The 26699-nt window shown below is 40.1% G+C and overlaps 1 protein-coding gene across 1 annotated transcript in view; it reads right to left on the reverse strand.

The window, feature by feature from the left end:
- Window positions 1–26699, reverse strand: part of Ofcc1 (orofacial cleft 1 candidate 1) — a 284030-nt gene that overhangs the window by 194555 nt on the left and 62776 nt on the right. The window contains exons 6-8 of the mRNA XM_032884243.1: window positions 9393–9469; window positions 3990–4086; window positions 1934–2164 (exon numbers count right to left, since the gene is read on the reverse strand). Coding sequence (XP_032740134.1) covers window positions 1934–2164; window positions 3990–4086; window positions 9393–9469 — 405 coding nt within the window. The remainder of the gene's footprint in view (window positions 1–1933; window positions 2165–3989; window positions 4087–9392; window positions 9470–26699) is intronic.

Raw genomic sequence — 26699 nt, forward strand, 5'->3', positions numbered from 1 at the left:
TAACCAAAGGTTAATTTGAAAGTTAACTGAACTATAAACACTTATTATGTTCATTAAAAGCCCAGCGAATAAATTTTATAATTTTTATAACTTTATAATATTTATAATTACAACAGCAATAGAGAAATTATTGGATTCCTGCTATGTGTTAGCAAGGCATCTTTCTGCACATACCTCTGGTAGGACATTACTGTACCCATCTTCCAAGAAGGCCCAGAATAGAGGGCTGGCATTCCTTCTAGTTGATATTGTCAGTCAAGGTCCCTGTTCCATTAAACATTTCCCTAAAATGAATTCTTACATTCCTGTTTCAAAGCAGCTTTGATATCATGGCTACTGCCTCAGTGAGTACTCTACCATGTTTAAAGCTGGTCATACATGCTCACAGGCATTGCTCTTATTTGGTACATATCTTCCATTGATGGGTTATGCTTGCCTTTGGTTTTGGGGTTTTTGTAACCCCTACCTATCTCCATCTGAATGACAGAGTGGTCATATTGTCTAGTGGTTTTGATCGATGCTATTTGGTTTCTAGAGTCACAATTTGCTACGGAGTTGTTTCTTAGTTACAGAGAAAAAGGAGAGGGTGGTTACATTAACACATCTACTAGTGAAAAAGCACAATGGGAAACTGTTTCCAGGTAGGGAATAATATTCTCCTTGAACCTTATCCTTCAGTATCAGTGTCAATTCTGATAATGTTTATAGTAATTCAAATTAATAGGTAAAAGGCAGTTCTGCTGTGAACAGTCCATGCCATTCCCAGCAGTACAACCTAGACTTCTAGGACTCATCAACTCTCCTTTCTCTCTTTGTACTTTCTCTACCCAGGAAGATGCCATTGGCCCTTTGCAGACGCTCTGGCTTTACTACTCTTATTGTACAGTTTCTCTCTAAACCTAATGTCTTCCTTTTCTCCAGAATCATTTCTAGCCCTGCCCACCATGTTTTCTCCCAGCACTCTCCTTTCCAGAAAGCATTCAAACAGCCAGTATGACCTATTGCTCTCTGTATAGTTCCTCCAACACCTGGCTGTCTACACACATATATGTAGGCCACACACAGTGCATGTGTTAGTGTTGTTTGCTAAGAAATTCTGTAAACAAAAAGATCAATAATCCATACTACACTCTTAACAAATAACACAGAACTAAACATCTCTTTACCTGTTATAGAGTTGGAATAAATAGATAGATAGATAGATAGATAGATAGATAGATAGATAGATAGATAGATAGACAGACAGACAGACAGACAGATAGATACATAGATACATAGATAGATATAAAAATGGATGGATGGATCAATGGATTGATGGATAGATAGATAATAGATATAGAGATAGGTGATAGATAAATTATAGATAGATAGGTAGATGATAGATAGATAGAAAAGGACTAGATAGAAAGAGAGATGATAGATAGACAGACTACCAGATAAAGATAGATGATGATAAAGATAGATGATGATAATGATGATAGATAGATAGATAGATAGATAGATAGATAGATAGATGATAGACAGGTAGATATAGAGATAGATATAGAGAGGATGATGGTGATAGATTGATGATTGATTGACAGGTGATAGATAGATAGATAGATAGATAGATAGATAGATAGATAGATAATAGACAGGTAGATATAGAGATAAATGTAGAGAGGATGATGATGGTGATAGATAGATAGATAGATGATAGATAAATAGATAGAGACAGAAAAAGAGAGAGAAAAGGAGAGACAGATAGATCAATAGTAGATATTTATTGAATACTTGTTGAGTAAGTGAATGTGATCAGAGAAGATTATGTGAGTAAGATCCTTTATGTTGATGACAGTGGATTGATTCTGTACAGAGAGGTATGGTGAGCAGATAATAACAGCAGAATTCAATTAAATGCAAAGTAATATGTGTACACAGAAGGTCAGCTTACCACAGAAAGGCTTTCATGGAAATAGAGCCCCACGTCATAGAAGTTGCCACCATGATGAACTGGGCATGTTCTTGTCTTCAGTCCCTCAGTTTGACACCACTGGGAGACACAGCTCCCCAGCTGATTGAGCAGAGACACTCTGAGGAGGTAGGAGCCTTGGGGAGCCTTGTCCTTGAGGCCCCTGATACATCTGATCTGTATTTGTAGGCTAGGCAACTGAGACTGCTCACCCTACATAAAAGGAGGAGTTCTTGAATTACACAGGAACTGAGTAAAACCAAGCAATTAGCAACAATGGGCTTTTCAGAGGGTAAAAAAGGGAGACAATTATTTTTACTCAACCTGTAATTGTTAGGTATTAGCAATGATAACAGACAAGGACCCACAATGTATAATTAAGAGGTCAAAAAGCAAACTCCTCGGTGATGGGAGGGAAAGTTTAACTAGTGTTTAAGCACGGTATGTTAATAAGCTACGCCATCAGAAACCATTAATCTATTATAGTAAGATGGAATTAGCTGGAATCCAACACGTCTGAAAACCACACAGCAGGCTAAGATATTGGGGAATGTGAAACCCCAGCAGTGAGCCTCACACATGGCATGAGAAAGGCGGCAGTCATAAACAATACTAATCACAGATAATGACGCCACATTGAAAAGTGACCCGCAAAACATGGAAGACTTCCACCTCATCTGATCCAGCATGTTCTCAGCATGTCAGCGTACCCCACAGGCTTCCAATGAAAGCCGGTCCTACAACCAGAAAGAGGGAAATATGGAGGTCTGAGTCTCGGTTCATGCATGTAACCGAGACAGAACTGAATGCTTTATGAAACATTCAAGTTTCATCGCTCATTCATAGTTGACTGGAGAAGGGCATTCCCATGTTCAGTAATTGCCAACAAGTTTATACAAATGGTTTTAGTGAACTATTGTTTTAGATTAAGTAAACACTAAAGCAAGAAAGTTGAGAATTCAGATATCATTAGGTTTTATTTCTAGACTTACAAGTTCCTGAAAAATTCAACCCTGAAGAATTCATTGGTACTTTATGCTTCAATCACAAATAATGTCATTTTTAAGGACACATTACTCTTCTCCAGGATACGGGTACCACCAGGTTAATCTATAGTTGACAGGAGAGAGGTTTCTTAATCCTGCCAAGAATTTATTGAGATAATGCATATTTCCCTATAGATAATATGCTCCTAGAATTAAGTAAACAAAGAAAGTTGTTCAATTTCTTTTGTTTCCCATTCAAATCATACTTAAAAAGTAATCAGAATAACAATTATTTTTGGTTTAATTAGAAAATCTTAATTAACAACAAAGATTTAACCTTAATATTTTGGTTTCCAAAAATATTTTTGGAAAATTAACACCATCTGAGTAAATAAGACAATCTTTTTAGACCTCAAGGCAGGATTACTGATGCAGGCAGACGGAGTTATTAAACACATTCTAAATTAAACGCCTCTATGAATTTTATACTGAAATATATTGTGATAGTTTTGCATGCCAAATGTGACATTTTGTGTTTTAGATTCATCTTCTGTAGTAATTTTTTTGGAAATGTCAGACAAACAAAGATTTTTTGTCATTTACCAATAGAATTACTATGCATGGTTGCCTAGCCATCTCTGTGACGGCTCTTGTGGTTGTTTCAAGTCAGCAAGCCATAAAGAATCTTTATCTCTCTGAAACACAGCAATTTGGAAGATAATCGAATGGTGACTAGGGGGCAGACATGCCAGTCTGAGGAATTATACCACAATCTCTCTTGCATTTACCACCTCAGTCAAGCACATGCCAGGCAGAGTGGGAGAAGGGGAATGAAGATTCATCAAATCTCACTCCTGCATCACGGGCGTGTTGGCAAGCCTACCTCCAAGGACGGTGTTTGGCCTGTGTGTGTCATTAGTATCAAAAACATTTAGTAAGACCTGCTTTCTCTCAAGACACCCTTAGGAGGATAAGAACAGGTAAGGGCAGCCACAAAATGGATGTCTTCATCTGACATTTCGCAGCAGGAGAAGCCAGTCGAGAGCGCTCACCTTCCAGCAAATTCCTTCTGTTCTTCCGGATTCTTTAGTCACCTCTGGAAATGAGTGTTTCCTAATCCCATCTGCAGTGCGTGGCTGACTCCGAGCTCTGTAGCAGGTATGAAAAGGAAGTAAAAAAGGAGAAAGAAAAAACTGAAAATGGAGCATGATGAAAGGCCTTACTTTCAGATCCACAATATAGTCTGATGGTTTCTCTTATATTAACTAGGAATTAAATAAACAGCACGTTGCAGGTGCCACATGTGATTAAAGCATGGTTTTTGAAGTACAGTTCCATAAAATATATGCTATATAAGGTACTGAGCTCCCAACAATTAAAATGTCAATTGTTTGAGAAATAACTAAGAAATCAAATACAGTTTACCTGAAAGGAATGGGCTTGGGGGACTCTTCCTGAATACCAGTATCCACAGAAGCTCCTGTCCCTTCATGATATATACATATATCCTGTGAACATACGCTACATTTTTTCATACTTTTATTTTAATTTTGCATTTGTGATTATATGCATATGCAAATACAGCCCTGTGGCTACTGATTTGGAAGTCAGAAGAGAGCATCAGATCCCCTGGAGCCAGAGTTACAGGTAACTGTGAGTGCTGGGAAGCAAACCCTGGTCATCTACAAGACTTGCGAGCCTTCTAGAGCCCTGGGCCATCTTTCCAGCCCCGCTTCTTACTGTAGCCTTTAAATAATCTCCAGAGTAGAGGTTCTCAACCTTCCTCATGCTGTGAAGCTTTAATGTAGTTCCTCATGTTGGGTTGATCCCCCCCAACCATAAAATTCTTTTTGTTATTTCATAACTATAATTCTGCTGTTGCTAGGAATCATAATGTGAACATCTGTGCTTTCTGAAACTCTTCATCAACCCCTATGAAAAGGTCATTTGATCCCTAAAGGGGTGGAGACCCACAGGTTGAGAACCACTGCTTTTGCTGGTTTACTAGTCTGCTCAATGAATGTCAAAATCATGTAAACAGCTGCTGCGCTGCCCTGTTTCTTTAGCTTACCACAGAGCAAGCGCACTCAGTATGGCGAAAGCCATCATCACTGATCTAACTACGTTTTCCATCCATTAGTGGTTGAAAGCATAGATACAGGAGACATAGAAGACCATATTTGAAAAGATTTCTTGTCATTTCATTTTTTCTACCCATTCTTCTTTGATCCTACAAACTGTTCATAAAACCTTGAGAAAAAGCAGTTATTTAAGATAGATGCTTAGCTGAAATGACATGAACATTTTCTGTCTTTAATGCAAGGGCTGGAGATCAAGATTCGTTTCTTTCCTTAAAATGCTCCCGGGACTCTTATCCTCCTAATAGTATGTACTCCCTTTATACAAGACTCTTCTTCCTTGTTGACTTTTTTGTTTGCTTGCTTCTCAAACCCTAACATCATCTGTCTGCTTTCCCAAGTGCATTTGAATTAGGAAGAATCGTATCTCCCACTTCTCCTGACTTAAGCTTAATTCCAACAGCAGGGCCATCTGTGACAATGACTGTACCCCCACCAGAGGAATAGCCTTTTGGGGTCTCACTGCTGATTCAGTTTCTATGATACAAATTATCTCCCTTAATGTGGTTGGAGCCGTGTTGACACAGGGGTTCATTAGGACACCCATTTGCTGGCAATTCAATTTCAAATTAAATACACTTTGTTGTAAATTTTATTACTTTTAAACTACTGTATCTATTGTCTTTAATGGCCCTATTATACAGTTATGAAGGTAAACAGATTTCATTAGTAAACATCAAACATCTTATGTTAACCACAGTAAAATGGCTTCTCTCAGTTTCTTTCTTTGTTCCCTTGGTAAAAATTACAAGGTGCTCAGACATGTCCTAAAATTTTAATCTGTACACTTAGATGTTGCATTCACTATTATCAGGAAGAAAGAAAGAAAGAAAGAAAGAAAGAAAGAAAGAAAGAAAGAAAGAAAGAAAGAAAGAAAGAAAGAAAGGAAGAAAGGAAGGAAGGAAGGAAGGAAGGAAGGAAGGACGAACGAACTAAAAGAAAACATAGTCCTTGGTAACAAGCCTACCTTTTTCTAAAACATTTCCTGCAAGTTAAAAACAAGTGAGGGCCCACCAACCCATCTCAAAATTTTTAACCCAGAATTATTCATGTCTAAAAGAAATTCAGGGACAAAAAATGAAGCAGAGACTGAAGAAAAGGCCATCCAGAGACCACTTCACCTAGGATTCAAACACCAAACTGGATACTATTGCTGATGCCAAGATGTACTTGCAGACAGGAGCCTGGTATGGCTGTCCTCTGAGAGGCTCTGCCAGCACCTGACTGAGACAGATGCAGATACTCACAGCCAACCATAGGGACTGAGCCCGGGGGAGCCCCATGGAAGAGCTGGGGGAGGATTGATGAAGGGGATTGCAACCCCATAGGAAGAACAATATCAACTAACCATACTCCCCAGAGTTCCCAGAGACTAAACCACCAACCAAAGAGTACACATGGAGGGACCCATGGCTCCAGTTATATATGTAGCAGAGGATAGCCTTATCTGGCATCAGTGGGACGGGAGGCCCTTGGTCCTGTGGAGGCTTATTGCCCCAATGTAGGAGGATGCTAGAGCAGTGAGGCAGAAGTGAGGGAGAGAAGAGTACTTTCATAGAGGCAAAGGGAAGGGGATGAGGTAAGGGTTTGGGGAGGGGAGACCGGAAGGGACATTTGAAAACGAAAAGTAAAAAATAACCAATTAATTTTTAAAATTAAAAAAGAAAGAGTGAGTACAAGGAGCAGGTACCCAGAGACATTGTTGACTTGAGTTCCTATAAGGCAATTATGGTCACGGTCAGAGGCCAGCAGCAGGCATGAGATCCTGTCTGCATTGAAAATGGCCCCCATAGACGCATAGGAATGGTACTATTGGGAGATATGGCCTTGTTGGAGGAAGTACGTCACTGGAGGTGGACTGTAGGGCATCTGAAGTCCAAGTCAGGCCCAGTGGCTCTCCTTCTTCCTGCTGCCTTCGGATCTGGATGGAAAATTTGAGCTCCTCCCCCAGTGCTATGTCTGCCTGCACTGTGCCATGCTTCCCACCAGGGGAATAATGGACTAAACTTCTGAAGCTGTAAGCCAGACCCAACTAAATGGTTAAGGAGCTGCTGTAGTTAGGGTTCCTAAGACAAGACAAAAAGTAGATTACCATTCCTGTCTCACTCTCTGATCAAGCATTATTAACGTTATGTTAATGAAGGTACAGTCATCATCTGTATACACTAGAAGGAAGGTTCTGAGACACATCCTCCTCCCAGAGGCTGAACCCCAAAGATGCTCAAGTGCCTTATCTATAATGGTGTGGTATTTCAAGGACCTTATACATCCAGGTTCCCTTACAGATGAAGTAATTTCTGCCTGACTTCCAACACTGAATATAATGCAAATTCTATGCAGATAGTTTCTGTGCCAGATTGTTTAGAGAAGTAACAAGGGGGAAAATAACTATATATATCTTCAGTGTATATGTTGGGTCTGTATATTTTTTAACAAATACCTTTTGTTAAGATTTATTTATTTTAAATTATGTGTACACAAGTGTGTATATGTGAGTATATACATGTGAGGACAGTATCCCAAGAGCCCTAAAGAGGATATCGGATCACCTCAAGCAGTGGTTCTCAACCCACAGGTCTTGATTCTGTTGGGGGTATCTTGGAAAACAGGTATTTACCTTACAATTCATAACAGTACCAAAATTTGAGATATGAAGTAGCAATAAAGATAACTTTATGGTTGGGGGCCACCACGACATGAAGAACTGTATTAAAGGGCTGCAGCATTGAGAAGGTTGAGAACCACTGACATATGGCTTGAGTTGCATGTGATTTTGAGCCATGGGGACTAAAGCTAAGCCTTCTCTGAACGAGCCATATTTGCTCTTTAACTGAGCCATCTTTCCAGCTCCTATAAATACTTTCTATCTAAAGGCTGGTTGAGACTATGACAAGTTACACACAACACCGTGGTTACCAAAGTCTGGTTGTGTATTGGCCCCATTGTGCATCATCAAAACCCTTCCCACAGCCTACAGACTGGATACGACCTCTGCAAAATACTGCCTTCTCCATGAGCTAAATCCTTCATCTTTAATACAAAGTGGAACTGATGCTATGAATACTATTTTCTACTTTGTCCACGGTATGCATATTTTTCTATTTGCTGCCTTTTGAATTTTAGGTACATCCAACGTTTATTTCTGTCTGCCGCAACTTATTTAAATGCTCCCTTATTCTTGGCTATTTAGGTTAGTTCCTATTTTGGCTGTTGCAAGTTAGCCTGGAATTAGCTCTCTCACGTGTAAAGTCTTATAGGCTTCCCTGGCAATTTCCATAATACAAAGTCCTATCATTAGAAATGCTGGGTGTGGAAGGGATGCTATTCCATGTTCTCCTGGTCTCTAGTTGAACATCAAAATGGCACCTTAATGATATATAATACTACATGCACAGAGAGCATCTCAGACACTACGTGGTCTTCACAGGGAGACAGGATCCACTCCAGTGTTTATCCTATTTGCAGTTGGAACACAAGCTAAGGGAAGTAGCAATAACGAGGCAGCTCTCAGATTCAGCACTGTTGATCTTTTTAACCAGGTAACGCTTCCTGTGGAGGCTTCTCAGTGCATTGCAGGACTATTTAATGAATCCTGCCCTCTGCTCATTGAATACTCTTAGGCAACCTATCTAATGCCAGCCTCTACAATCAAAATGTCACTAGATGCTGTCAAATGTTCCTTTGGGATGACATTGATCCTTGTTGAGAACCACTGATGTTCTCAGCATGATGTAGCACTGGGTGTTCGGCAAGCTCGGAGAAACTTTGTCTGACATACTTTACCTCATTCAACCCCCAGGATACCCAACAGGTGTCGTCATTCCTGCCTCACTGACAGGCAACTGATGCGGAAGTAGGCTGACAGCCTTGTTCACGGACAGACAGGATGGGTAAATGCTAATGCTTTAAATGAGACCATCCCAGGTGGAAGCTGACTCCTGACACATGGTGTCTGGGTATGGTGGTGTGAAGTGACTGCTGGCCCGCACCTTGGAAGTTTCTATCCTGGCCCAAGAATCTGAATGTTCTCAGAGAGGTCAGTCAAACACAGCTCCCAGTTATACCAGCAAGGCTAGACGGCACATCCTCCAACATCTCAGAGATGAAGAATACTGATCTTCCCAGGATAATATGGGGACATAGTTCCCTAAATCCTGACCCTCTGGTTAAGTGAATCTAGAGGTGCCTATTACCTGCAATCCAAATCCATCCATACTTAATTCATAGGAAGACAACACACACACACACACACACACACACACACACACACACACACACACACTACAGTGCTCAAACTCTTAACATTAAGGAACGTACTTCTTGAATGCTTTTTCCTTCTTTAAACATGACATGGGAATGTTCTGGCTGAGTCCTTCTCTTTCAAATTTCAAAGCCTGCATGGAAGAAGAGAAATATGAAAGCAAAATTTATAAAACTTACTCAGCATACTCTTGAAGTATCTTTTGAACAACTGGATTCTCTAAAACCAAAACTTGCCAACCCCCCAAAATTATGATTTCTCAAGACAAATAAAAATGATGGAATTCTAACTAGGGTGGCTGCATTTTCATGAAAGCCAACTTTCCTTACTCACATAATTGCTGCCCAGGAAGATACAGACAGCAAGAGATGGCATCGCCAAAGAGGACAAACAGTTGATGATGCTAACACGGATTCCCATGTGTATTTCTAGTTCTTACTAGCCAAGCCACATCCCAATCTCAATTCAGTCATCTCCATGTGCATATTCTCTCCTCCATGTCTCATTTCCTCTCTCCTTTTCATATCTTGTACTCTCCCTAATATAGTGTTATATGGTTTTACAACACGGACATGTGGCTAAATTCATAGAACACAAGATATACTACAGTATTTTAGTCATGTACCCATTTCCAAAGTAAAAGAAGAAATAATTACACTAGAACAATAAGTCTATTAATATTTGTATATATATATATATATATATATAAATAGTAACTCACGTAGGCATACATTATGAGGGAGAGGGAGTGCTAGACACAGGGGTGAGCTGTTGGCTGGGATCACAGGTTCATGAGGCTGTGAAATCCAGCAGATCTTACATTCTCTTTGATGACGTCTCAAGACTGGAAATGAGTCCCCACAGCTCTGCATATTTGCCCAATAAACTCCAGGTTCCGTGGTTTGAATTTTAGTTTCTTTAATCCAATGTTTTTTTAACACCTCTCAATACATATTAACTGAATATGTTAATGAGCATTTCCCTGATATTATTTCTACTTCTTGTTGTTGTTGTTGTATTGGTTTGGTTTACGGATGGATCACGTCTCTGCCATTTGGTTTCTCATCCTGTTTCCTGCTGGTGAACATAAGAAGCCTGAGATATCCTTATCTGCAGATCTCGTTGGTCCTTATAGTTGAAGCAGAGGTTTCTTGGCTTTGTGAGATTTCTGTGGGTTTTCTTGACAATTGCTTCCTTTGGAAAAAGTGAGGGGGTTGGGAATTTAGCTCAGTGGTAGAGCGCTTGCCTAGCAAGCGCAAGGCCCTGGGTTCGGTCCCCAGCTTCGAAAAAGAAAAAAGAAAAAAAGAAAAAAAGAAAAAAAAGAAAGAAAAAGTGAGACTCTTGAGTGTCTCAAATTTCCAGGACAGGAAGTGGGAAATGCTCAACTCTCCAGGAATCTAGTATTATTTGATTAGGAAGAGCTGGGTAGCCCTTCATCCCTTCAGCCTGTCTTTCCTCCCCACGAACAGTACTCTGGGGCTTTGCTTCTGATGCGTCTGTAGTCCTAACGAAAGCTTTAAACGGTGACCCTATTGACTTCCTGAGGCACAGTCTTCACTCGGGGACCATTTTTGGTGTTGCTTGCTGTATGAGAGGCTAAGCGTGTCACAACCTTCAAAATGGACACATTTGGCTCCTGCCTCTAGTTTATCTCTCTCTCGTCACATTTTTTTTTTCCTACCAGAAGCAGCAAGAATCTACCAGGCAGCATGAACGGGCCCAGGATCTGGAATTTTCTTATCTCTGCTGTCCATTTGCTAGCAACAGTCTCCATTTTCCTAAGAATTTCATCAGGCAGCTGGCTGCCAATCTCTCTGGCAAAACCCACGGAAGGATTTTATTTTCCCCATTTGCGATGAGATGTTCTTCTGCTTCTCACACATGTCGGAAAGACCACGGGGAGTCTAGTCACATTTTTCTTGGGATGATTCAAACCTTAACTCAAGTTCTCCCTAAAGTTCACTGTGCATCTTCAAGGTCCCAGAAGATTTGGGTTTTCCGATAAACCATGCCCCAGTGTTAGAAGCAACACCCGAGTCGAGTCATCGCCTGCAATCCAAGCATGGGGCTGTCTAAGACCCTCGGGATTGCCTGGGACAGGACGCTGAAGAGAATCTTATCCACAGCTTTTCACCCATATACCTGCTTGGGAGATGAAGCAATGGATGATACACATGCAATGAAGTGTATCTAAAGCTCTTCATGGAACCCGTTATTTCATATAATCTCTATAAATGTTTACAAAAGCAGAAGGTACACACACCCATTATAAAAGGATAAGAAATTCAGAAGTTTATAAATTGTTAGAAGAAACTTTTTATCACACTAAGAACCAAATATAAGCATATATATATATGCACATATATATGTATATGTGTATGTTCATATGTATCCATATATATCTAAAGTCTACGAAACAAGTGATCTCTACATTAAAATTCTGTATAAATTTGTAAATTCTCAGTAACAAAATTAAATTATTAAATATGAAAGTGTTCTTTGAATTCACTGTCTTCAATAGCTTCAAATAATATAAATATTTATATGAGTTATGCTATGAATTTTAACTGAAATATTTTCTCTGGTCATTTAAGCATTATAATTTTTTCCAAGAGAATTATACATATTTAAGTATGTACTTGTCATTAATGTTGACACATTAAGCTTTTATATATCAATCATGCATATATATTATTCTTGCATATGCCAATTCTATAGTGTATGTATAAAGTTTAAAATAATAAAAATAATAAAATACCACTCCTCAAATTTTATTTTTTGAGATTATAATATAATTACATAATTTTCCCCTTATCTTCCCTCCTCCTAGACTTTCTCATACCCTTCCTTGCTTGCTTTCAAATTCATGGCCTCCTTTTTTCTTTAATTATTGTTACATGCATATATGTACACACACACACACACACACACACACACACACACACACACATACATAAGTACAACCAAGTTAGCCACAAACATTTATCCACATCTGGGTACTAACTGCACAATATGCTAGGGTGATATGACACAAAGCTGGTGTGAGTAACCAATCAACAACTGATGTGACTTGAGGCCCACTCCATGAGATGGAACCCATACCTAACACTGCATGGGTGACCAAGAACCAGAGACCTACAATAAAACTAAACACTATTGGTCCTAAAAATAAACAGTGATAAAATAACTCCTGTTATTCTGCAACACTCACAGATCAGTAGCTTAGTTAACCATCATCAGAGAAGCTTCCTTTTGAAACAGATGGGAACAAAGACAGAGACCTACAGTCAGACCTCACTCAGAGAAGCACTTTACAATACTCATCTCTAAATGGGGTGTGTACTACATCAAATCATCTCCCCCCAGAAGATAGGGAACCCTGCAGAAGAGTGTAAGAGTCATGGAAGACACCAGAACAAGCCCCTCTAGATCGACTAAGAAAAGCTCATGTGAACTCACAGAGACTGAAGGAGCAAGCAAAGGGCAGGCAGGGATCAGTACCAGGCCCTCTGTATACATATTATGGCTTTCACTTTAATATTTTTATGGGAACCCTAAGTGTGAACAAATGGGTTTCTGATTCATGTACCCTCTCTTGGGCTCTTTTTCCTTCGGTTGAGTTACCTTATCTAACTTTAATATAATGTTTTCTGTTTTATCTTATCATATTTTATTTTGTTATATTTTGTTGTCTCTTGGAAGCCCATTCTTTTATGATGACAGACAGAAAAGGAGTGGATCTGGATAGAAGGGAAAATGGTGAGGGGTGGGAGAAACTATGAGTCAAGAGAGGGGAGACCGTAATATACTGTATGGAAGGAGAATCTACTTCTAACAAAGGGGAAAGTAAAATAAAAGTATAAAAAAAAACTTAAACATGTTAGATTTTTCCATCACTGTGAATTCACAGCATTTTGTAAAGTAATGAGTGGGGTTAGGGCAGTTTTATTTGCCTCTTTCTTCAAGAGGTTTCAATACATATTGGCAGAGTAGGGCAAAGCAGAGCAGTTGCTGTCCTGGAAGCCAGAAAGCAGACAAAGCAGGGACGCTCTACTTGTGCTGACTGCTTTCTCATTGTTTATTCAATCCAAGATCAGCAGCATCTTGGAAAGTCTCAAGGCAAGAACAAAATATAGGTAAGTTATTTGCTATAATTTAACACAAATGATCTTTGTTAAAGTTCCCAAACAAGTCCCCTTCTCCTTCTGCAACCTGAAGAGCTCAGTGTTTACTTTCAATCATGTAAGCATTCTGGTCTTCTGCGCTCCCACCATGATTATTCATTAAGCTTAAATTGTAGACATTTCTAGCTTTCCTATCCTGTATCGCTAAACTTTTCAGATTTCTGGCACAAGCGACTTATAAATTGTTTTTAATTGTTTTCAGGAATACTCGGAATGATAACACCACTTTTGGTACTAATTTTGTTGGCTAATCAGACTTTTTGTCACTGTGACAACATGACATATGCATAGTAAGGAGAAATATTTATTTTGGCTCATGGTCTCTGGGATTTGTGTTCATAGTGGGGATGCTGTGTTAGCCCAGAGTAGCTCATTCATAGCAACCAGGAAGTTGCTCCCAGGAAGGGGAGTGCATTTGCTTGCATTAACTGGCATTTTCCTCTTTCCTCTTGGATCCCAACCAGGCTCCCAGCCTCTGGGATGGTGCCACTCCCATTCAAGATGGGTCTTGTTCTCTTAATCTTCTCTAGAAATGTCCTCAAAGCTATACCCAGAGATGTGATTTACTTATTTCCTGGGCATTTCCCCTCAATCCAACCATTTTGACAGGATAGACTAATTATTGCATATATGTTTTCTGTCATATGTTAACAGCCCTTAGAAAATAATTTAGATTGAAGAATTAACCTTATAGGCTCCATATCCTTTTTAAAAGTGATATGTGATAGGATGGATGAACAAAAAATTTAATCATAGACAAGTGCTCCATGAAGGACTTACCTCATGACAGGCATTACTTGGTACAAATTATCTATAATCCTACTTCCTAGGAAAACAACTTTATTCCCTAGTACTGATTTTGATTTTCCTTAAAAATAGAAACTCATCAAAAATATAAATCAATTAACTAAAATATATAAAGAAATGTTACCTGTGTGTTCATAGCATGCAAGTTATCTTTAATTTGCTTTCTTCATGCTATACACTTCATTCTCCTTGGAACTAATGAAAATCCCATCCCATAACCAAGAGAGGCTCTTTTCATTGCTGGGTTGTGCTGCTGCTACAAAATGTGTTATGCTCATGTTAGGGTTTTACTGTTGTGAACAGATAACAGGGCCATGGCAAGTCTAACAAACACAAAGAAAATAACCACATGATCATCTCATTAGATGCTGAGAAAGCATTTGACAAAATTCAACACCCCTTCATGATAAAAGCCTTGGAAAGATCAGGAATTCAATGCCCATACATAAACATAGTAAAAGCAATATACAACAAACTAGTAGCCAACATCAAACTAAACGGAGAGAAACTTGAAGCAATCCCACTAAAATCAGGGACTAGACAAGGCTGCCCACTCTCTCTCTACTTACTCAATATAGTACTCAAAGTCCTAGCCAGAGCATCAAAGGGATACAAATTGGAAAGGAAGAAGAAAAATATCACTATTTGCAGATGATATAATAGTATATTTAAGTGATCCCAAAAGCTCCACCAGAGAACTACTAAAGCTGATAAACAACTTCAGCAAAGTGGCTGAGTATAAAATTAACTCAAAAAAATCAGTAGTCTTCCTCTACTCAAAGGACAAACAGGCTGAAAAAGAAATGAAGGAAACGATATCCTTCAATATAATCCCAAATAACATAAAATACCTCCGTGTGACTCTAACCAAGCAAGTGAAAGATCTGTATGACAAGAACTTCAAGTCCTTGAAGAAAGAAACTGAAGATCTCAGAAGATGGAAAATATCTCTCGTGCTCATGGATTGGCAGGATTAATATTGCAAAAATGGCCATCTTGCCAAAAGCAATCTACAGATTCAATGCAATCCCCATCAAAATTCCAACTCTATTCTTCATAGAGTTAGAAAGAGCAATTTGGAATAACAAAAAACTATACTCAACAATAAAAGAACTTCTGGGGGGAATCAACATTCCTGACCTCCAGCTGTATTACAGAGCAATAGTGACATAAACTGTATAATATTGGTACAGAGACAGGGAAGTAGATGAATGGAATGGAATTGAAGACCACGAAATGAACCCACACGCCTATGGTCACTTGATCTTTGATAAAGAAGCTAAAACATCCAGGGGGGGAAAAAATAGTATTTTCAACAAATGGTGCTGGTTCAACTGGCAGTCAGCTTGTAGAAGAATGAAAATCAACCCATTCTTATCACCCTGTACAAAGCTCAAGCCCAAGTGGATCAAAGACCACCACATAAAACCAGATACACTGAAACTAATAGAGGAAAAAGAGGGGAAGAGCCTCGAACACATGGACACTGGGGAAATTTTCCTGAACAGAACACCAATAGCTTATGCTCTAAGATCAAGATTCAACAAATGGGACTTCATAAAATTGCAAAGTTTCTGTAAGGCAAAGGACACAGTCATTAGGACAAAATGGCGAGCAACAGATTGGAAAAGATCTTTACCAATCCTACATCTGAAAGAGGGCTAATATCCAATATATACAAAGAACTCAAGAAGTTAGATTCCAGACAATCAAATGACCCTATTAAAAAATGGAGTACAGAGCTAAATAAAGAATTCTCAACTGAGGAAGACTAAATGGCTTAGAAGCACCTAAGGAAATGTTCAACATCCTTAGTCATCAGGGAAATGCAAATCAAAACAATCCTGAGATTCTACCTCACACTAGTCAGAGTGGCTAAGATAAAAAACTCAGGTGACAACAGATGCTGGCGAGGATGTGGAGAAAGAGGAACACTCCTCCATTGTTGGTAGGATTGCAAGCTGGTACAATTCTGGAAATCAGTCTGGAGGTTACTCAAAAATTGGACATAGGACCCAGCTACATTACTCCTGGGCATACATCCAAAAAAATGCTCCAACATATAACAAGGACATATGCTCCACTATGCTCATAGCAGCCTTGTTTATAATAGCCAGAAGCTGGAAAGAACCCAGATGCCCTTCGACAGAGGAATGGATACAGAAAATGTGGTACATCTACACAATGGAATATTACTCAGCTATCAAAAACAATGACTTCATGAAATTCATAGGCAAATGGATGGAACTAGAAAATATAATCCTGAGTTAGGTAACTCAATCACAAAAACCACACATGGTATGCACTCCCTGTTAAGTGGATATTAGCCCAAAAGCTCAGAATACCCAAGATACAATCCACAGACCACATGAAGCTCAAGAAGAAGGATGACCAAAGTGCAGATGATTCTTTCCTTCTTAGAAGAGGAAACAAAAATATTCACAGGAAGAAATACAGAGAAGAAGTTTGGATCAGAGAATGAAGGAAAGGCCATCCAGAGCCTGCCACACTTGGGGATCCAGCCTATAAACATACAAACCCAGACAATATTGCTGATGCCAAGAAGTGCTAGCTGACAGAAGCCTTATATAGCTGTCTCCTGAGAGGCTCTGCCAGAGCATGACAAATACAGAGGCGGATGCTCACAGCCAACCATTGAACTGAGAACAGGGTCTGCAATGGAGGAGTTAGAGAAAGGATATAAGGAGTTGAAGGGGTTTGAAACCCCATAAGAACAACAATACCAACCAGCCAGAGCTCCCAGGGACTAAACCACCATCCAAAGAGTACACATGGACACACCCATGGCTCCAGCTGCATATGTAACAGAGGATGGTCTTGTCAGGCACCAATGGGAGGAGAAGACCTTGGTCTTGCCAAAGCTTGACCCCCCAGTGTAGGGCAGGGAGGTGGGAAGGGGTGGGTGGTTGGGTGGAGAACACCCTCATAGAAATAGGGGGAGGGGAAGGGGATAGGGAGTAAATGGAGGGAAAAACCAGGAAAGGGGATAACATTTGAAATGTAAATAAATAATATCCAAATTTTTTTAAAAAGGACAACATTTAATTGGGGCTGGCTTACAGGTTCAGAGGTTCAGTCCATTATCATCAAGGCAGGAGAATGGCAGCGTCCAGGCAGGCATGGTGCAGGAGGAGCTGAGAGTTCTACATCTTCATCAGAAGGTGCTCTTCTTCAGCAGCTAGGACTAAGGTCTTAAGCCCACCCCCGCAGTGACACACCTACTCCAAAAATGCCACACCTCCTAATAGTGCCCCTCACTGGCCCAAGCATATATAAACCATCACAGCTTATAAAGAAAGACTTAGTTTAACTCACAGCTTTGTAATTCTAAAGTCCGAAATCTCTGCACCCTATGGCAAGGCTTCAATTAAATAAATTGTATGGCAGAAAAGCGGGAAAGGGTGGTGTCCGCATGCAGAAATGTCCACAATGTTAGAGCGGATCGACTTTCTAACAACCCGCTCTTTTAGTTCTGCCCTGGTCCCAGGAGAGCTACAACTCCAGTGGACAACGTTAAGCCATGCTTGGGTGGTACCCATGTTCTAATTGGCTCCTAAGCCATTTCCTATCTCAGTGATTTTGCCATCACTCAGACCCTGGGGACCTAGCACATAAACGTTTAGGATCTCAGTCAAACAATGTCCTAGTCAAAACAGTGCTCTATCAATACATATGGGAATATGCAATAAAGCATAGATCAGGAAAATACTTAATTTGTAATACAATTCTCAGAAAATCAGATGCAAAACTAATAACTGGAGGTGGCACAGAGAGGTGTGAAATCTAAGGACTGATGAGTACATTATAAGTTCATGAAGACCTGAATTTCTGGCAGATTTCCTGGACTTATTACATCTTTAAGCTACTTAGAAAAAACAACTGCTCTATGGGACATACCTTAGAGCCCAAAGGCAGAAAATATGTTTCTAATATTAAACATAAAGTCACGCTTTCTGCCTTTCAACTAAATAATGGAACTACCAATGACCTAATGTCATCTGAACTGTTTCTCCACATATCCTGTCTTTTTTATAGACACGGTATCAGGGAAAACAAAACGAAATATTCAAAGATGAATAATTGCTTCCAGGAGGAAGCAGTAGTCAAGTGTGTCTGTAGGGTGTCTGCGGCACAGCTAATCCAATCGGTATGTCAGGCTTGCTGGACAGAACAGCTGCAGTCCATGCTTCTGATTGGGTCCTACTAGACACACATGTGGTGAAGCATATTTAAGGGACAATCAGTGAAGTCTGTGCACAAACTGAATATTACATAAAATGGCGATGAACCTGACTAAATACGTTGATGTTACATGGGTCGGCTTCTTATACTTGACAAAGGATTTACTCTGCATGCATTTTTATAAAACTGACATCCAGTCACTAACTCCTCCTCCTCTGAAAACATCCAGAAGTTTTTTATTAAGCAGCTACAGGGACCTTGTTCACAGGCCAGCAGTAGAACCAGTGAGAGGAAATGGGAACCAGGCACAGCAATGTAGATATTTCTAACGTAACCTTTGGGAATATATTCTTAGAATTAAGGTAGAGTATTTTGGTGTGTCACATTCAGTCAGGACGTCGCACAGCTTTACCATCCTAGTCCTCACCCTGCAGTTCAGTACCTTTGCTCCAGTCATATTGCTGGCCTCTGTGCACTTCTCCAGCGTGGCTGTACTACATCATCTGTCGCTGATTGTCCCATGCCCACCCACTGCACCCCACCCCTCCACCAAAGGAACCCCCTACAGCTCAAAACCTATTGGTGCCTGCAGAACACTGTGTGTGTTTCTTTCTGTTTCATTTTGGCTTGAGAAAGGCTGCCTCATTGTAGCCTGAGATACCTTCTACCTCATTCCCACACTTCTGGGATTAGAAGCGTATACCACCATGCTTTCTCTAGACTATGTATTAAACACAGACTTCATGGAACAAGAATTAAACAGAACATCAGTCTCAAATATATGTCTTGGAATGATACTTTGTTGACAGAGGCTACCTTATTTACAAGTGAATGGAAAATTAGACAGAGGGAAAAGGCGTCATGGAGGTCACAAAGATGGCGGACCAACTTCCATCACCCTAGCAAAGTTGCTACAGTTGCAGAGTCCTAATGAGTGAATCAGCCAGATATAACCATGATTTCTGGACCTAAACTAGAAAAAAGAGGTGAAAGATTCAGGAGTTTAGGTTCTTTACAAAATTTATCTATATCCTTATTTTTTCATTTAAGATGTGATTTTAATGGAAAAATTCTAAAACGTGAATTAGTCACTGTGTTTCATAAACTTTTCTTTCTACTCACAAATGGTCAATGTTGATTATGTAAATTTCAGCCTGTGGCTAGTAAATTGATGGAAACAACACACACACATGCACATATGCATGGGCACGTTCACACACACAAAATACACCTACACATGTGTGTATGCACATATACACATGCACACATACATACTACACACACACACACACACACACACACACACACACACACACCCCAAAGGCCATTTATTGGTGTTTTTTCCCCAAAAAAAAGTTAAAATGAAGAAAGTGTATAATGGAGCTTTCTTTACCTTTATTAATTTTTGCTCAGAAAACATATATATAGGAATTTTCAAAAAATATAAATTATTGACTTTTGGCACTCTATGCATCCCCATTATGCTGGAGCTATTAATATTAAAGAGTACTTAGTATTTCTATTCTAATAGCAAATGTGGATATTCATTAGGGATGAACAAATTCATAGCACACCTTACATACATAAGTGATTGAAACATTTTTATAGACCAAGAAATATCAAGAAAATTCAAGTATGTGGAATTTCTCATGCAATAATAGAATTACAGATACAAGTAAGCATCAAGATAGGAAGCAATACAGACTTTCCAAAAATAACACAGAAAGGTATCTTATAAATGCCAGACAACGGGTAAAACCCTAGAGGGATCCTCTAGCATCTGAACCAAGTAGATAAGAATCTCTTTAAAAAATAGTGACGTTACACCTACTTCTACCTTTCAGTCATCCAAAGCTTTAATTTTATATTAAAGTCATTTCTCATTTTAGGTACTTAATAAATATTTCTATTTAATAAATAATTAATAATAAATAATTAAACATATTTGTATGTATCTATTATGTACATAATGAAAAAGGACCTTGTTTATGAGAAAGTTATTACTAAGGCAGAGCCACAAAATACATTTGAGCAATGGTAGTTTATGATCAAATGATAAAAGGGTAGAAGTTGATACCTGACTTAGGACTATCCTGACCAATACAGAAACTGGGTTATTATATGGCTTAATAACTAATAGTTTTATTACCCCATCATATTTCATTAGACTTTTCATACTATATAATATGATATGGATTGTATTGTCCTTTATGATCAAAATCCTGATATCTAAGAAATTAGGTGAATTGTATCAGGTTACATTGTCATAACAGCTCAAACCTTTGTGAGTGGCTTACTTACCTTTCAGTTCCAGTTTATTCCATAGTTCTATTATGAGTCATTAGAAAAATAATTACCTGGGGATTGGAAATATTCAGTGTCCTGGTAGAGTGACATAGTACAACAACAACAACAACGACAACAAAGAACCACAAAAATTTACCTGAGCAGGGAACGGCTGTGAGGAAATATTTTGTTTTGATTATGAGATGAAGTGATGGGAGATATAGTTGAAAAACCAAATAAGTAATGATTGAAGGGAAGAGAAGGCAGAACGAAGAAGCATGGATAATATTCATAAGTAGCTTAAATCTAACGTGTGCTGCCTGGTAGTCCAAGAAATCACCCATTAGAGATGCCTTGTTGACATTTGCATAGTGAACACTGGCATTCTTCAGAGCTGATTCTTATATTTAACATCTATATATCAATAAAGAAAAGTACTTAACCACAGCTTCCAAAAACTCTAGGACATGATTAAGAGAGCATGAGAATGAGAATGAGGAAGATGAGGACAAGGAAGAGGAGGAGAAAAAGGAAGAAGAGGAAGAGAGGAGGAAAAAGGAAGAAGAATGAGGAGAATAGGGATGAGGAAGAGGAAGAGGAGGAGGAACAGGAAGGAGAGGAAGAGAGGAGGAAAAAGGAAGAAGAATGAGGGGAATAAGGATGAGGAAGAGGAGGAAGAGGAAGAGGAGGAGGAACAGGAAGGAGAGGAAGAGAGGAGAAGGAGGAGGAGGAAGAGGAGGAGGAAGAAGAGGAGAACTCTAAGAATGCATGGGATAGAAGAAGTGGAGATAAAAGCTGGAGATATAGAAAATCTTATTTAATGAAAATGTAGGAGGAAATGACAAATCCAGGGTGGCACGTGGGGGATGGGCAGTCAAGCACAAAGAATAGAAAACTCCAAATACACACACAGCCAAACAGAAACTGCTGTACAACACACCGTAGGGGAAAACGACAAAATTACATCTATTAAAAGCTTCCTGGGAAGAGCAAACGACATGGCTCAGTGGGCTAAGGAGGTAAAAGACTGGCCCACCATGCCCGTCTGGTACCATCCGAGAACCTGCATGGCAAAAGGTGAAAAGTGCCTCCCGCAAGTCGTCCTCTGACATACACTCAGGTGCCTTGGGACATGCGCATCCCACAGCCACATACACACTAGCTGCATAGGAATACACAGCTCGCTTGCAAAGGCAAACATATCCAAGTGACATCAGCCTACTGAAAGAAACCATAAAATCAGGGAAAAAAAATAAAATTATCTATTTCAAGCCCTAGAAATAAGTAACCACCAATTAAAAGTTATATCCAATAAATGTATCTTTCACATAAAACAATGGAAAAATTAAGACACTTTATAACAAGTACAAACCAAAATAATTCAGGACCATAAGTCATTATTGCAGAAGAATAAAAAGAAAATTGTATACACATAGGAGGGAAAGAGTCTCATCAACAAGGCCACAGGAAAGAAGAAATGTTTTGTGAGCAATAAACAAAAGCATAAAAACTGGCTAAAAAAAGTCTAACTCAGGAGACCAGAGAACTCCTAACAGGGGACTGGAGAAAAGGAGGAGGAGGAGGAGGAAGAGGAGGAGGAGGAGGAGGAGGCAGAGGAGGAGGAAGAGGAGGAGGACGAGGAAGAGGAGGAGGAGGAAGAGGAGGAGGAGGAAGAGGAAGAAGAGGAGAAAGAAGCAATTTAGCTACTTAGAAAAACAACCAAAACTTATAGGAACCAGAAATCCCCTCTTATTAATGACTTGAAAAGTGATTAACTCTCCAATTGAAGAAGGCATTATTGCATTAAAAACAAGATCTAACTACTTATTGTCTATAAGAAATACTCATCATTAAGAATCTTAGAAACATGAAATTCATTGGCATGATACTAATCACCAGGACTCACACAGGAGATACAAAGGTTGTCAGAGCTGTGAGTGCTGGACCAGACTGTTCTGCTTAGTATGTTTCCAGACTAGCTAGGGATACATACGGAGACCCTTGTAGTATGCAATGTCACGGGGAGCACTTTCAAGAGAAGGAAGATGAAGCCCAGGTTGTGGGAAGAGGCGATAGGGAATAATGGAGCAGGAAGAATTGAGTGGGTACAGGGTGGGAAAGCAAAGTAGATAAGGGATAAGTAACACTAAAGACTTTCAAGAGAATTGTATAGAAACAAAAACTCTAGATGCTTCCTAAAATATATGCATACACACACACTTATATCAAAAGATTTAAATGAAATTACCTTATAGCCGTGTTCTCTCATCACAGGTAATCAAATTTAGCCCACACCCAGAGTGGACTGCTATCTGTGGAGCTGTTTGTCTGTGGGATCTCACAGCTTTCAAACTTGCAGAACTATTGTTATTCATTTTGGTTACTATGAGACTACAATGGCCCAGGGTTATAGAGGAAGGGAGGAGAGCTTCGATCCTGATACCCCAGATAAAGATGGCAGGAGCTGGCTGGCTCCCTCCTGGCCTGCCAACCTGGCTACCCCACCATGAACTCTAGTAAGAGTTGATTGCTCTAACAGTTGTCAGGCTTCATTCCTTGTTTGACCTTATGAGGTCCCCCTCACCCATGCTAAAGCACCTGAGTATGCAGATTAAAGCATCTTCCTACATCCCTGTCCTGGCCAACTATACACAGACACACAAACCTTGCCGCAGAGACACTGCCCACTGCCCAGGGGCATAAATATCCCTTTTCTCCCAATTAAACTGAGTCAGTTCTCTGAAAGCTGTTCCAAGTGCATATATTCTATACCCACAGACTTACTGCCTCATCTGTCCTGGCTGGGCTTCCCTCCCTGTGATGATTTGGATATGCTTGGCCCAGGGAGTAGCACTATTAGAAGGCGTGGCCTTGTAGGAGTGGGTGTGGCCTTGTTGGAGTAGGTGTGTCACTGTGAGTGTGGGCTTTAAGACCCTCATCCTAGCTGCCTGGAAGCCAGTATTCTGCTAGCAGCCTCCAGATGAAGACGTAGAAACTCTCAGCTCCTCCTGCACCATACCTGCCTGGATGCTACCACATTCCCACCTTGATGATAACGGACTGAACCTCTGAACCCCCAATTAAATGTCCTTATAAGAGTTGCCTAGGTCATGGTGTCTGTTCACAGCAGTAAAGCCCTGACTAATATACTCCCTCCAGTTCAACCTGGTACACAATGGGCCTGGCCATCCCATGGAGGAGAAGCAAACACGGAACAGCAGGTTATCCCTGAAACTTGATGGCGAGACTCTATTGCTAAAGACAGCCTATACTCAAGTCATAGAATGAGAGAAGATTACGCTCACGCTGCCCTGGAAGTTCATTCCTACTGGCTAGCTTTCCTGATGCTGAAAGGTGCAATGTATGCTGTCAGAAGAGAAAAGCCATCATCAGGCTTCCTCGTCTGACACGCGAGCTATCAGTAACCAGCCTGGCAGGGTAGACTTACAGGCACAGTCTTGTGAAGGGAGTAGCAAACACATCGTGAATGGGTTTGCAGCCTACTTTACATAACAGAACTCATGGCATGCCACTAGAGTCTCCAACCTGAGACTAGATGGGTCATAGGCCCTAGAGGAGAACCTACTACTATTAATCTGCTAAATGGGCATAGGACTGAGCTGACTGTTGATGACATGTTATTTTACTCTTGGGTTAGTGCATCTCTCAGTCTTCATCAAAGACACTTCTTTTAGCCCTTAGATGGCAGGTGACACAGAACCCTGCCACTGGTGTGCATGAAGGAAATATGAGACTGCTGAGAATTTAGCCCTGAATGTGTTGGATATATCCCAAGCCTTTAGGGATCATCGAGCAGAGGCAGTAGAAAGATTAGAAAGGCCAGAGAGGTGAAGGACTACAAGGAAACTGTGTTTCCAGATAGAGCAAATCGCACACACACTCAGAGGTTGTAACAGCATGCACAAGATTAATCCGAACAAAATCCTAGAACGGAGAGGGAAAGTGAACACATAGTCACACCTTAACTGAGGAACTATTGACAATGAATGGCCACTGGGAGAAAGTTGTTTTTCTTTAAGAACATGGCCCCTGAGTGGCTATCCATATTCCCATAGACCCTCACTTATGCATATACTGGGGATTCGGAGACTCAGTGGACTTAAACAATAAAACACATGAAGTTGGGATGGAATGATAGGATGATGATGAGGTAGGAATTGAAGGAGAAGGAATTGGAGATAGGCTTGATTTTTTTTTTAAAGAAGAAAGAAAAGACAAAGAAGAGAGGAAGGAAGGGAAGGAGGGAGAGAGGGAGGGAGGGAGGGAGTAGTGAGCAAATAAAGCCCCAAAACAAGTTACACATATACATGGCAAAACAAAGTTCAAGCTAGAATTAGCCAGAAGTGATAAAGAAGGCTATTATACATTACTAAAGGGAATAACCTATCCAGAAGGCATAACAATTTTGAATACTATGCATTGAATATTAGGGCTCCCAATTTCACAAATCAAGTACTTCTGGACATAAAGGAAAAGACAGGGCCACATCGGAGGAATAGAGAAAGGATTGAAAGAGCTGAAGGAGCTTGCAACCCCATAAGAACAACAATACCAACCAACCAGAGCTCCCAGGGACTAAACCACTACCCAAAGACTACACATAGAGAGACCCCTGGCTCCAGCTGCATATGTAGCAGAGGATGGCCTTGTTGGGTACCAATGGGAGGAGAAGCCCTTGGTCCTGCCAAGGTTGGACCCACAGTATAGGGCAATGTTGAGGGGATGGGGGTGAAAGTGGAAAGGGAGCACCCTTATAAAGAAGGGGAGGGGGGGTGGGACAGGGACTTATGTCTGGGGAAACTGGGCAAGGGAATAACATTTGAAATGTAAATTTTAAAAATCCTATTTAAATAAATAAATAAATAAGCAAGTAAGCAACAGTTTTACCCCACTCTCTCTTTAAGAGAGGGATCCTACTGATGAAAATTCAATAAAGGAACTTCGCACAGCAATAGCAGCATAGCTCAAGTGGACTTCCACACATCTAAGTTCTACTGAGTATTCTCTTCAAAAGCTGTGGGGCAAAACCCTTCTCAGCAGCCCAAGAACTGCTCCCCAAAAGACGACATCTTTAAACCCAGGAAGCAAGGCTTAGCAACTACAAAAAGGAATCAGAATAACTCTCATAGCCCATCATGTTACAGTAGAATAAGATGAGAAGCCCATAGTAAGGAAAATATCAAACCACAGAAAGACCTGGGAGCTGAATAAACCCTTCATGAACACTGAGCCATTGAAGAAACCAGAAACACAAAAATTCCTAGAATCAAAAAATAAGGAAATCACAAGTGATGGGAGTATTGCAGTGGACACTGCAAAGGCAACAGTAAGATGAGGGTTTCAAGCTGTCAAGGAGGACATAAAAGCAACAGAAAATCTCAGATGAGTAATCAAAAATCAAAGCCTCTGAGATTAATCTCAGAGAGTTACCCATAATGCCCTCAGAAACATAAGGGAAAGCAAAGCAAAAGTCAAAGTCAGTAGATGAAAAAGGAATGAGGAATGGTGGAGCAGAAAGTAGTGAAATGGGGAACGAACGAACAATATGAAGAATCACGGAACAAAAGAAAGACAAAACAAGAAGACAAAAAGAGATAAATCCTTTACTATGTTAACCAATGAGGAAAGACACAAAACAATGAAATTAAATATGAAGAATGGAACCTAACAATGGATAGAAATGAAATCTAGACGATCGTTAGGAAGTATTACTCTCCCAACTGCTAAAACCTTCAAGGGAACTGGCCAGGTCTTCCATGTTCTTCTTCTGATTGCTGCCAGGCAAGAGTCAGAAACCACTCTCCAGGTGCTGCAGCCAATTCAGTGTAGGGCCAGCTCGCCTCCTCTTGTAACAGCATGGGT

The sequence above is a fragment of the Rattus rattus genome, chromosome 14 (genome assembly GCF_011064425.1).
Source record: "Rattus rattus isolate New Zealand chromosome 14, Rrattus_CSIRO_v1, whole genome shotgun sequence".
Taxonomy (NCBI): Eukaryota; Metazoa; Chordata; class Mammalia; order Rodentia; family Muridae; genus Rattus; species Rattus rattus.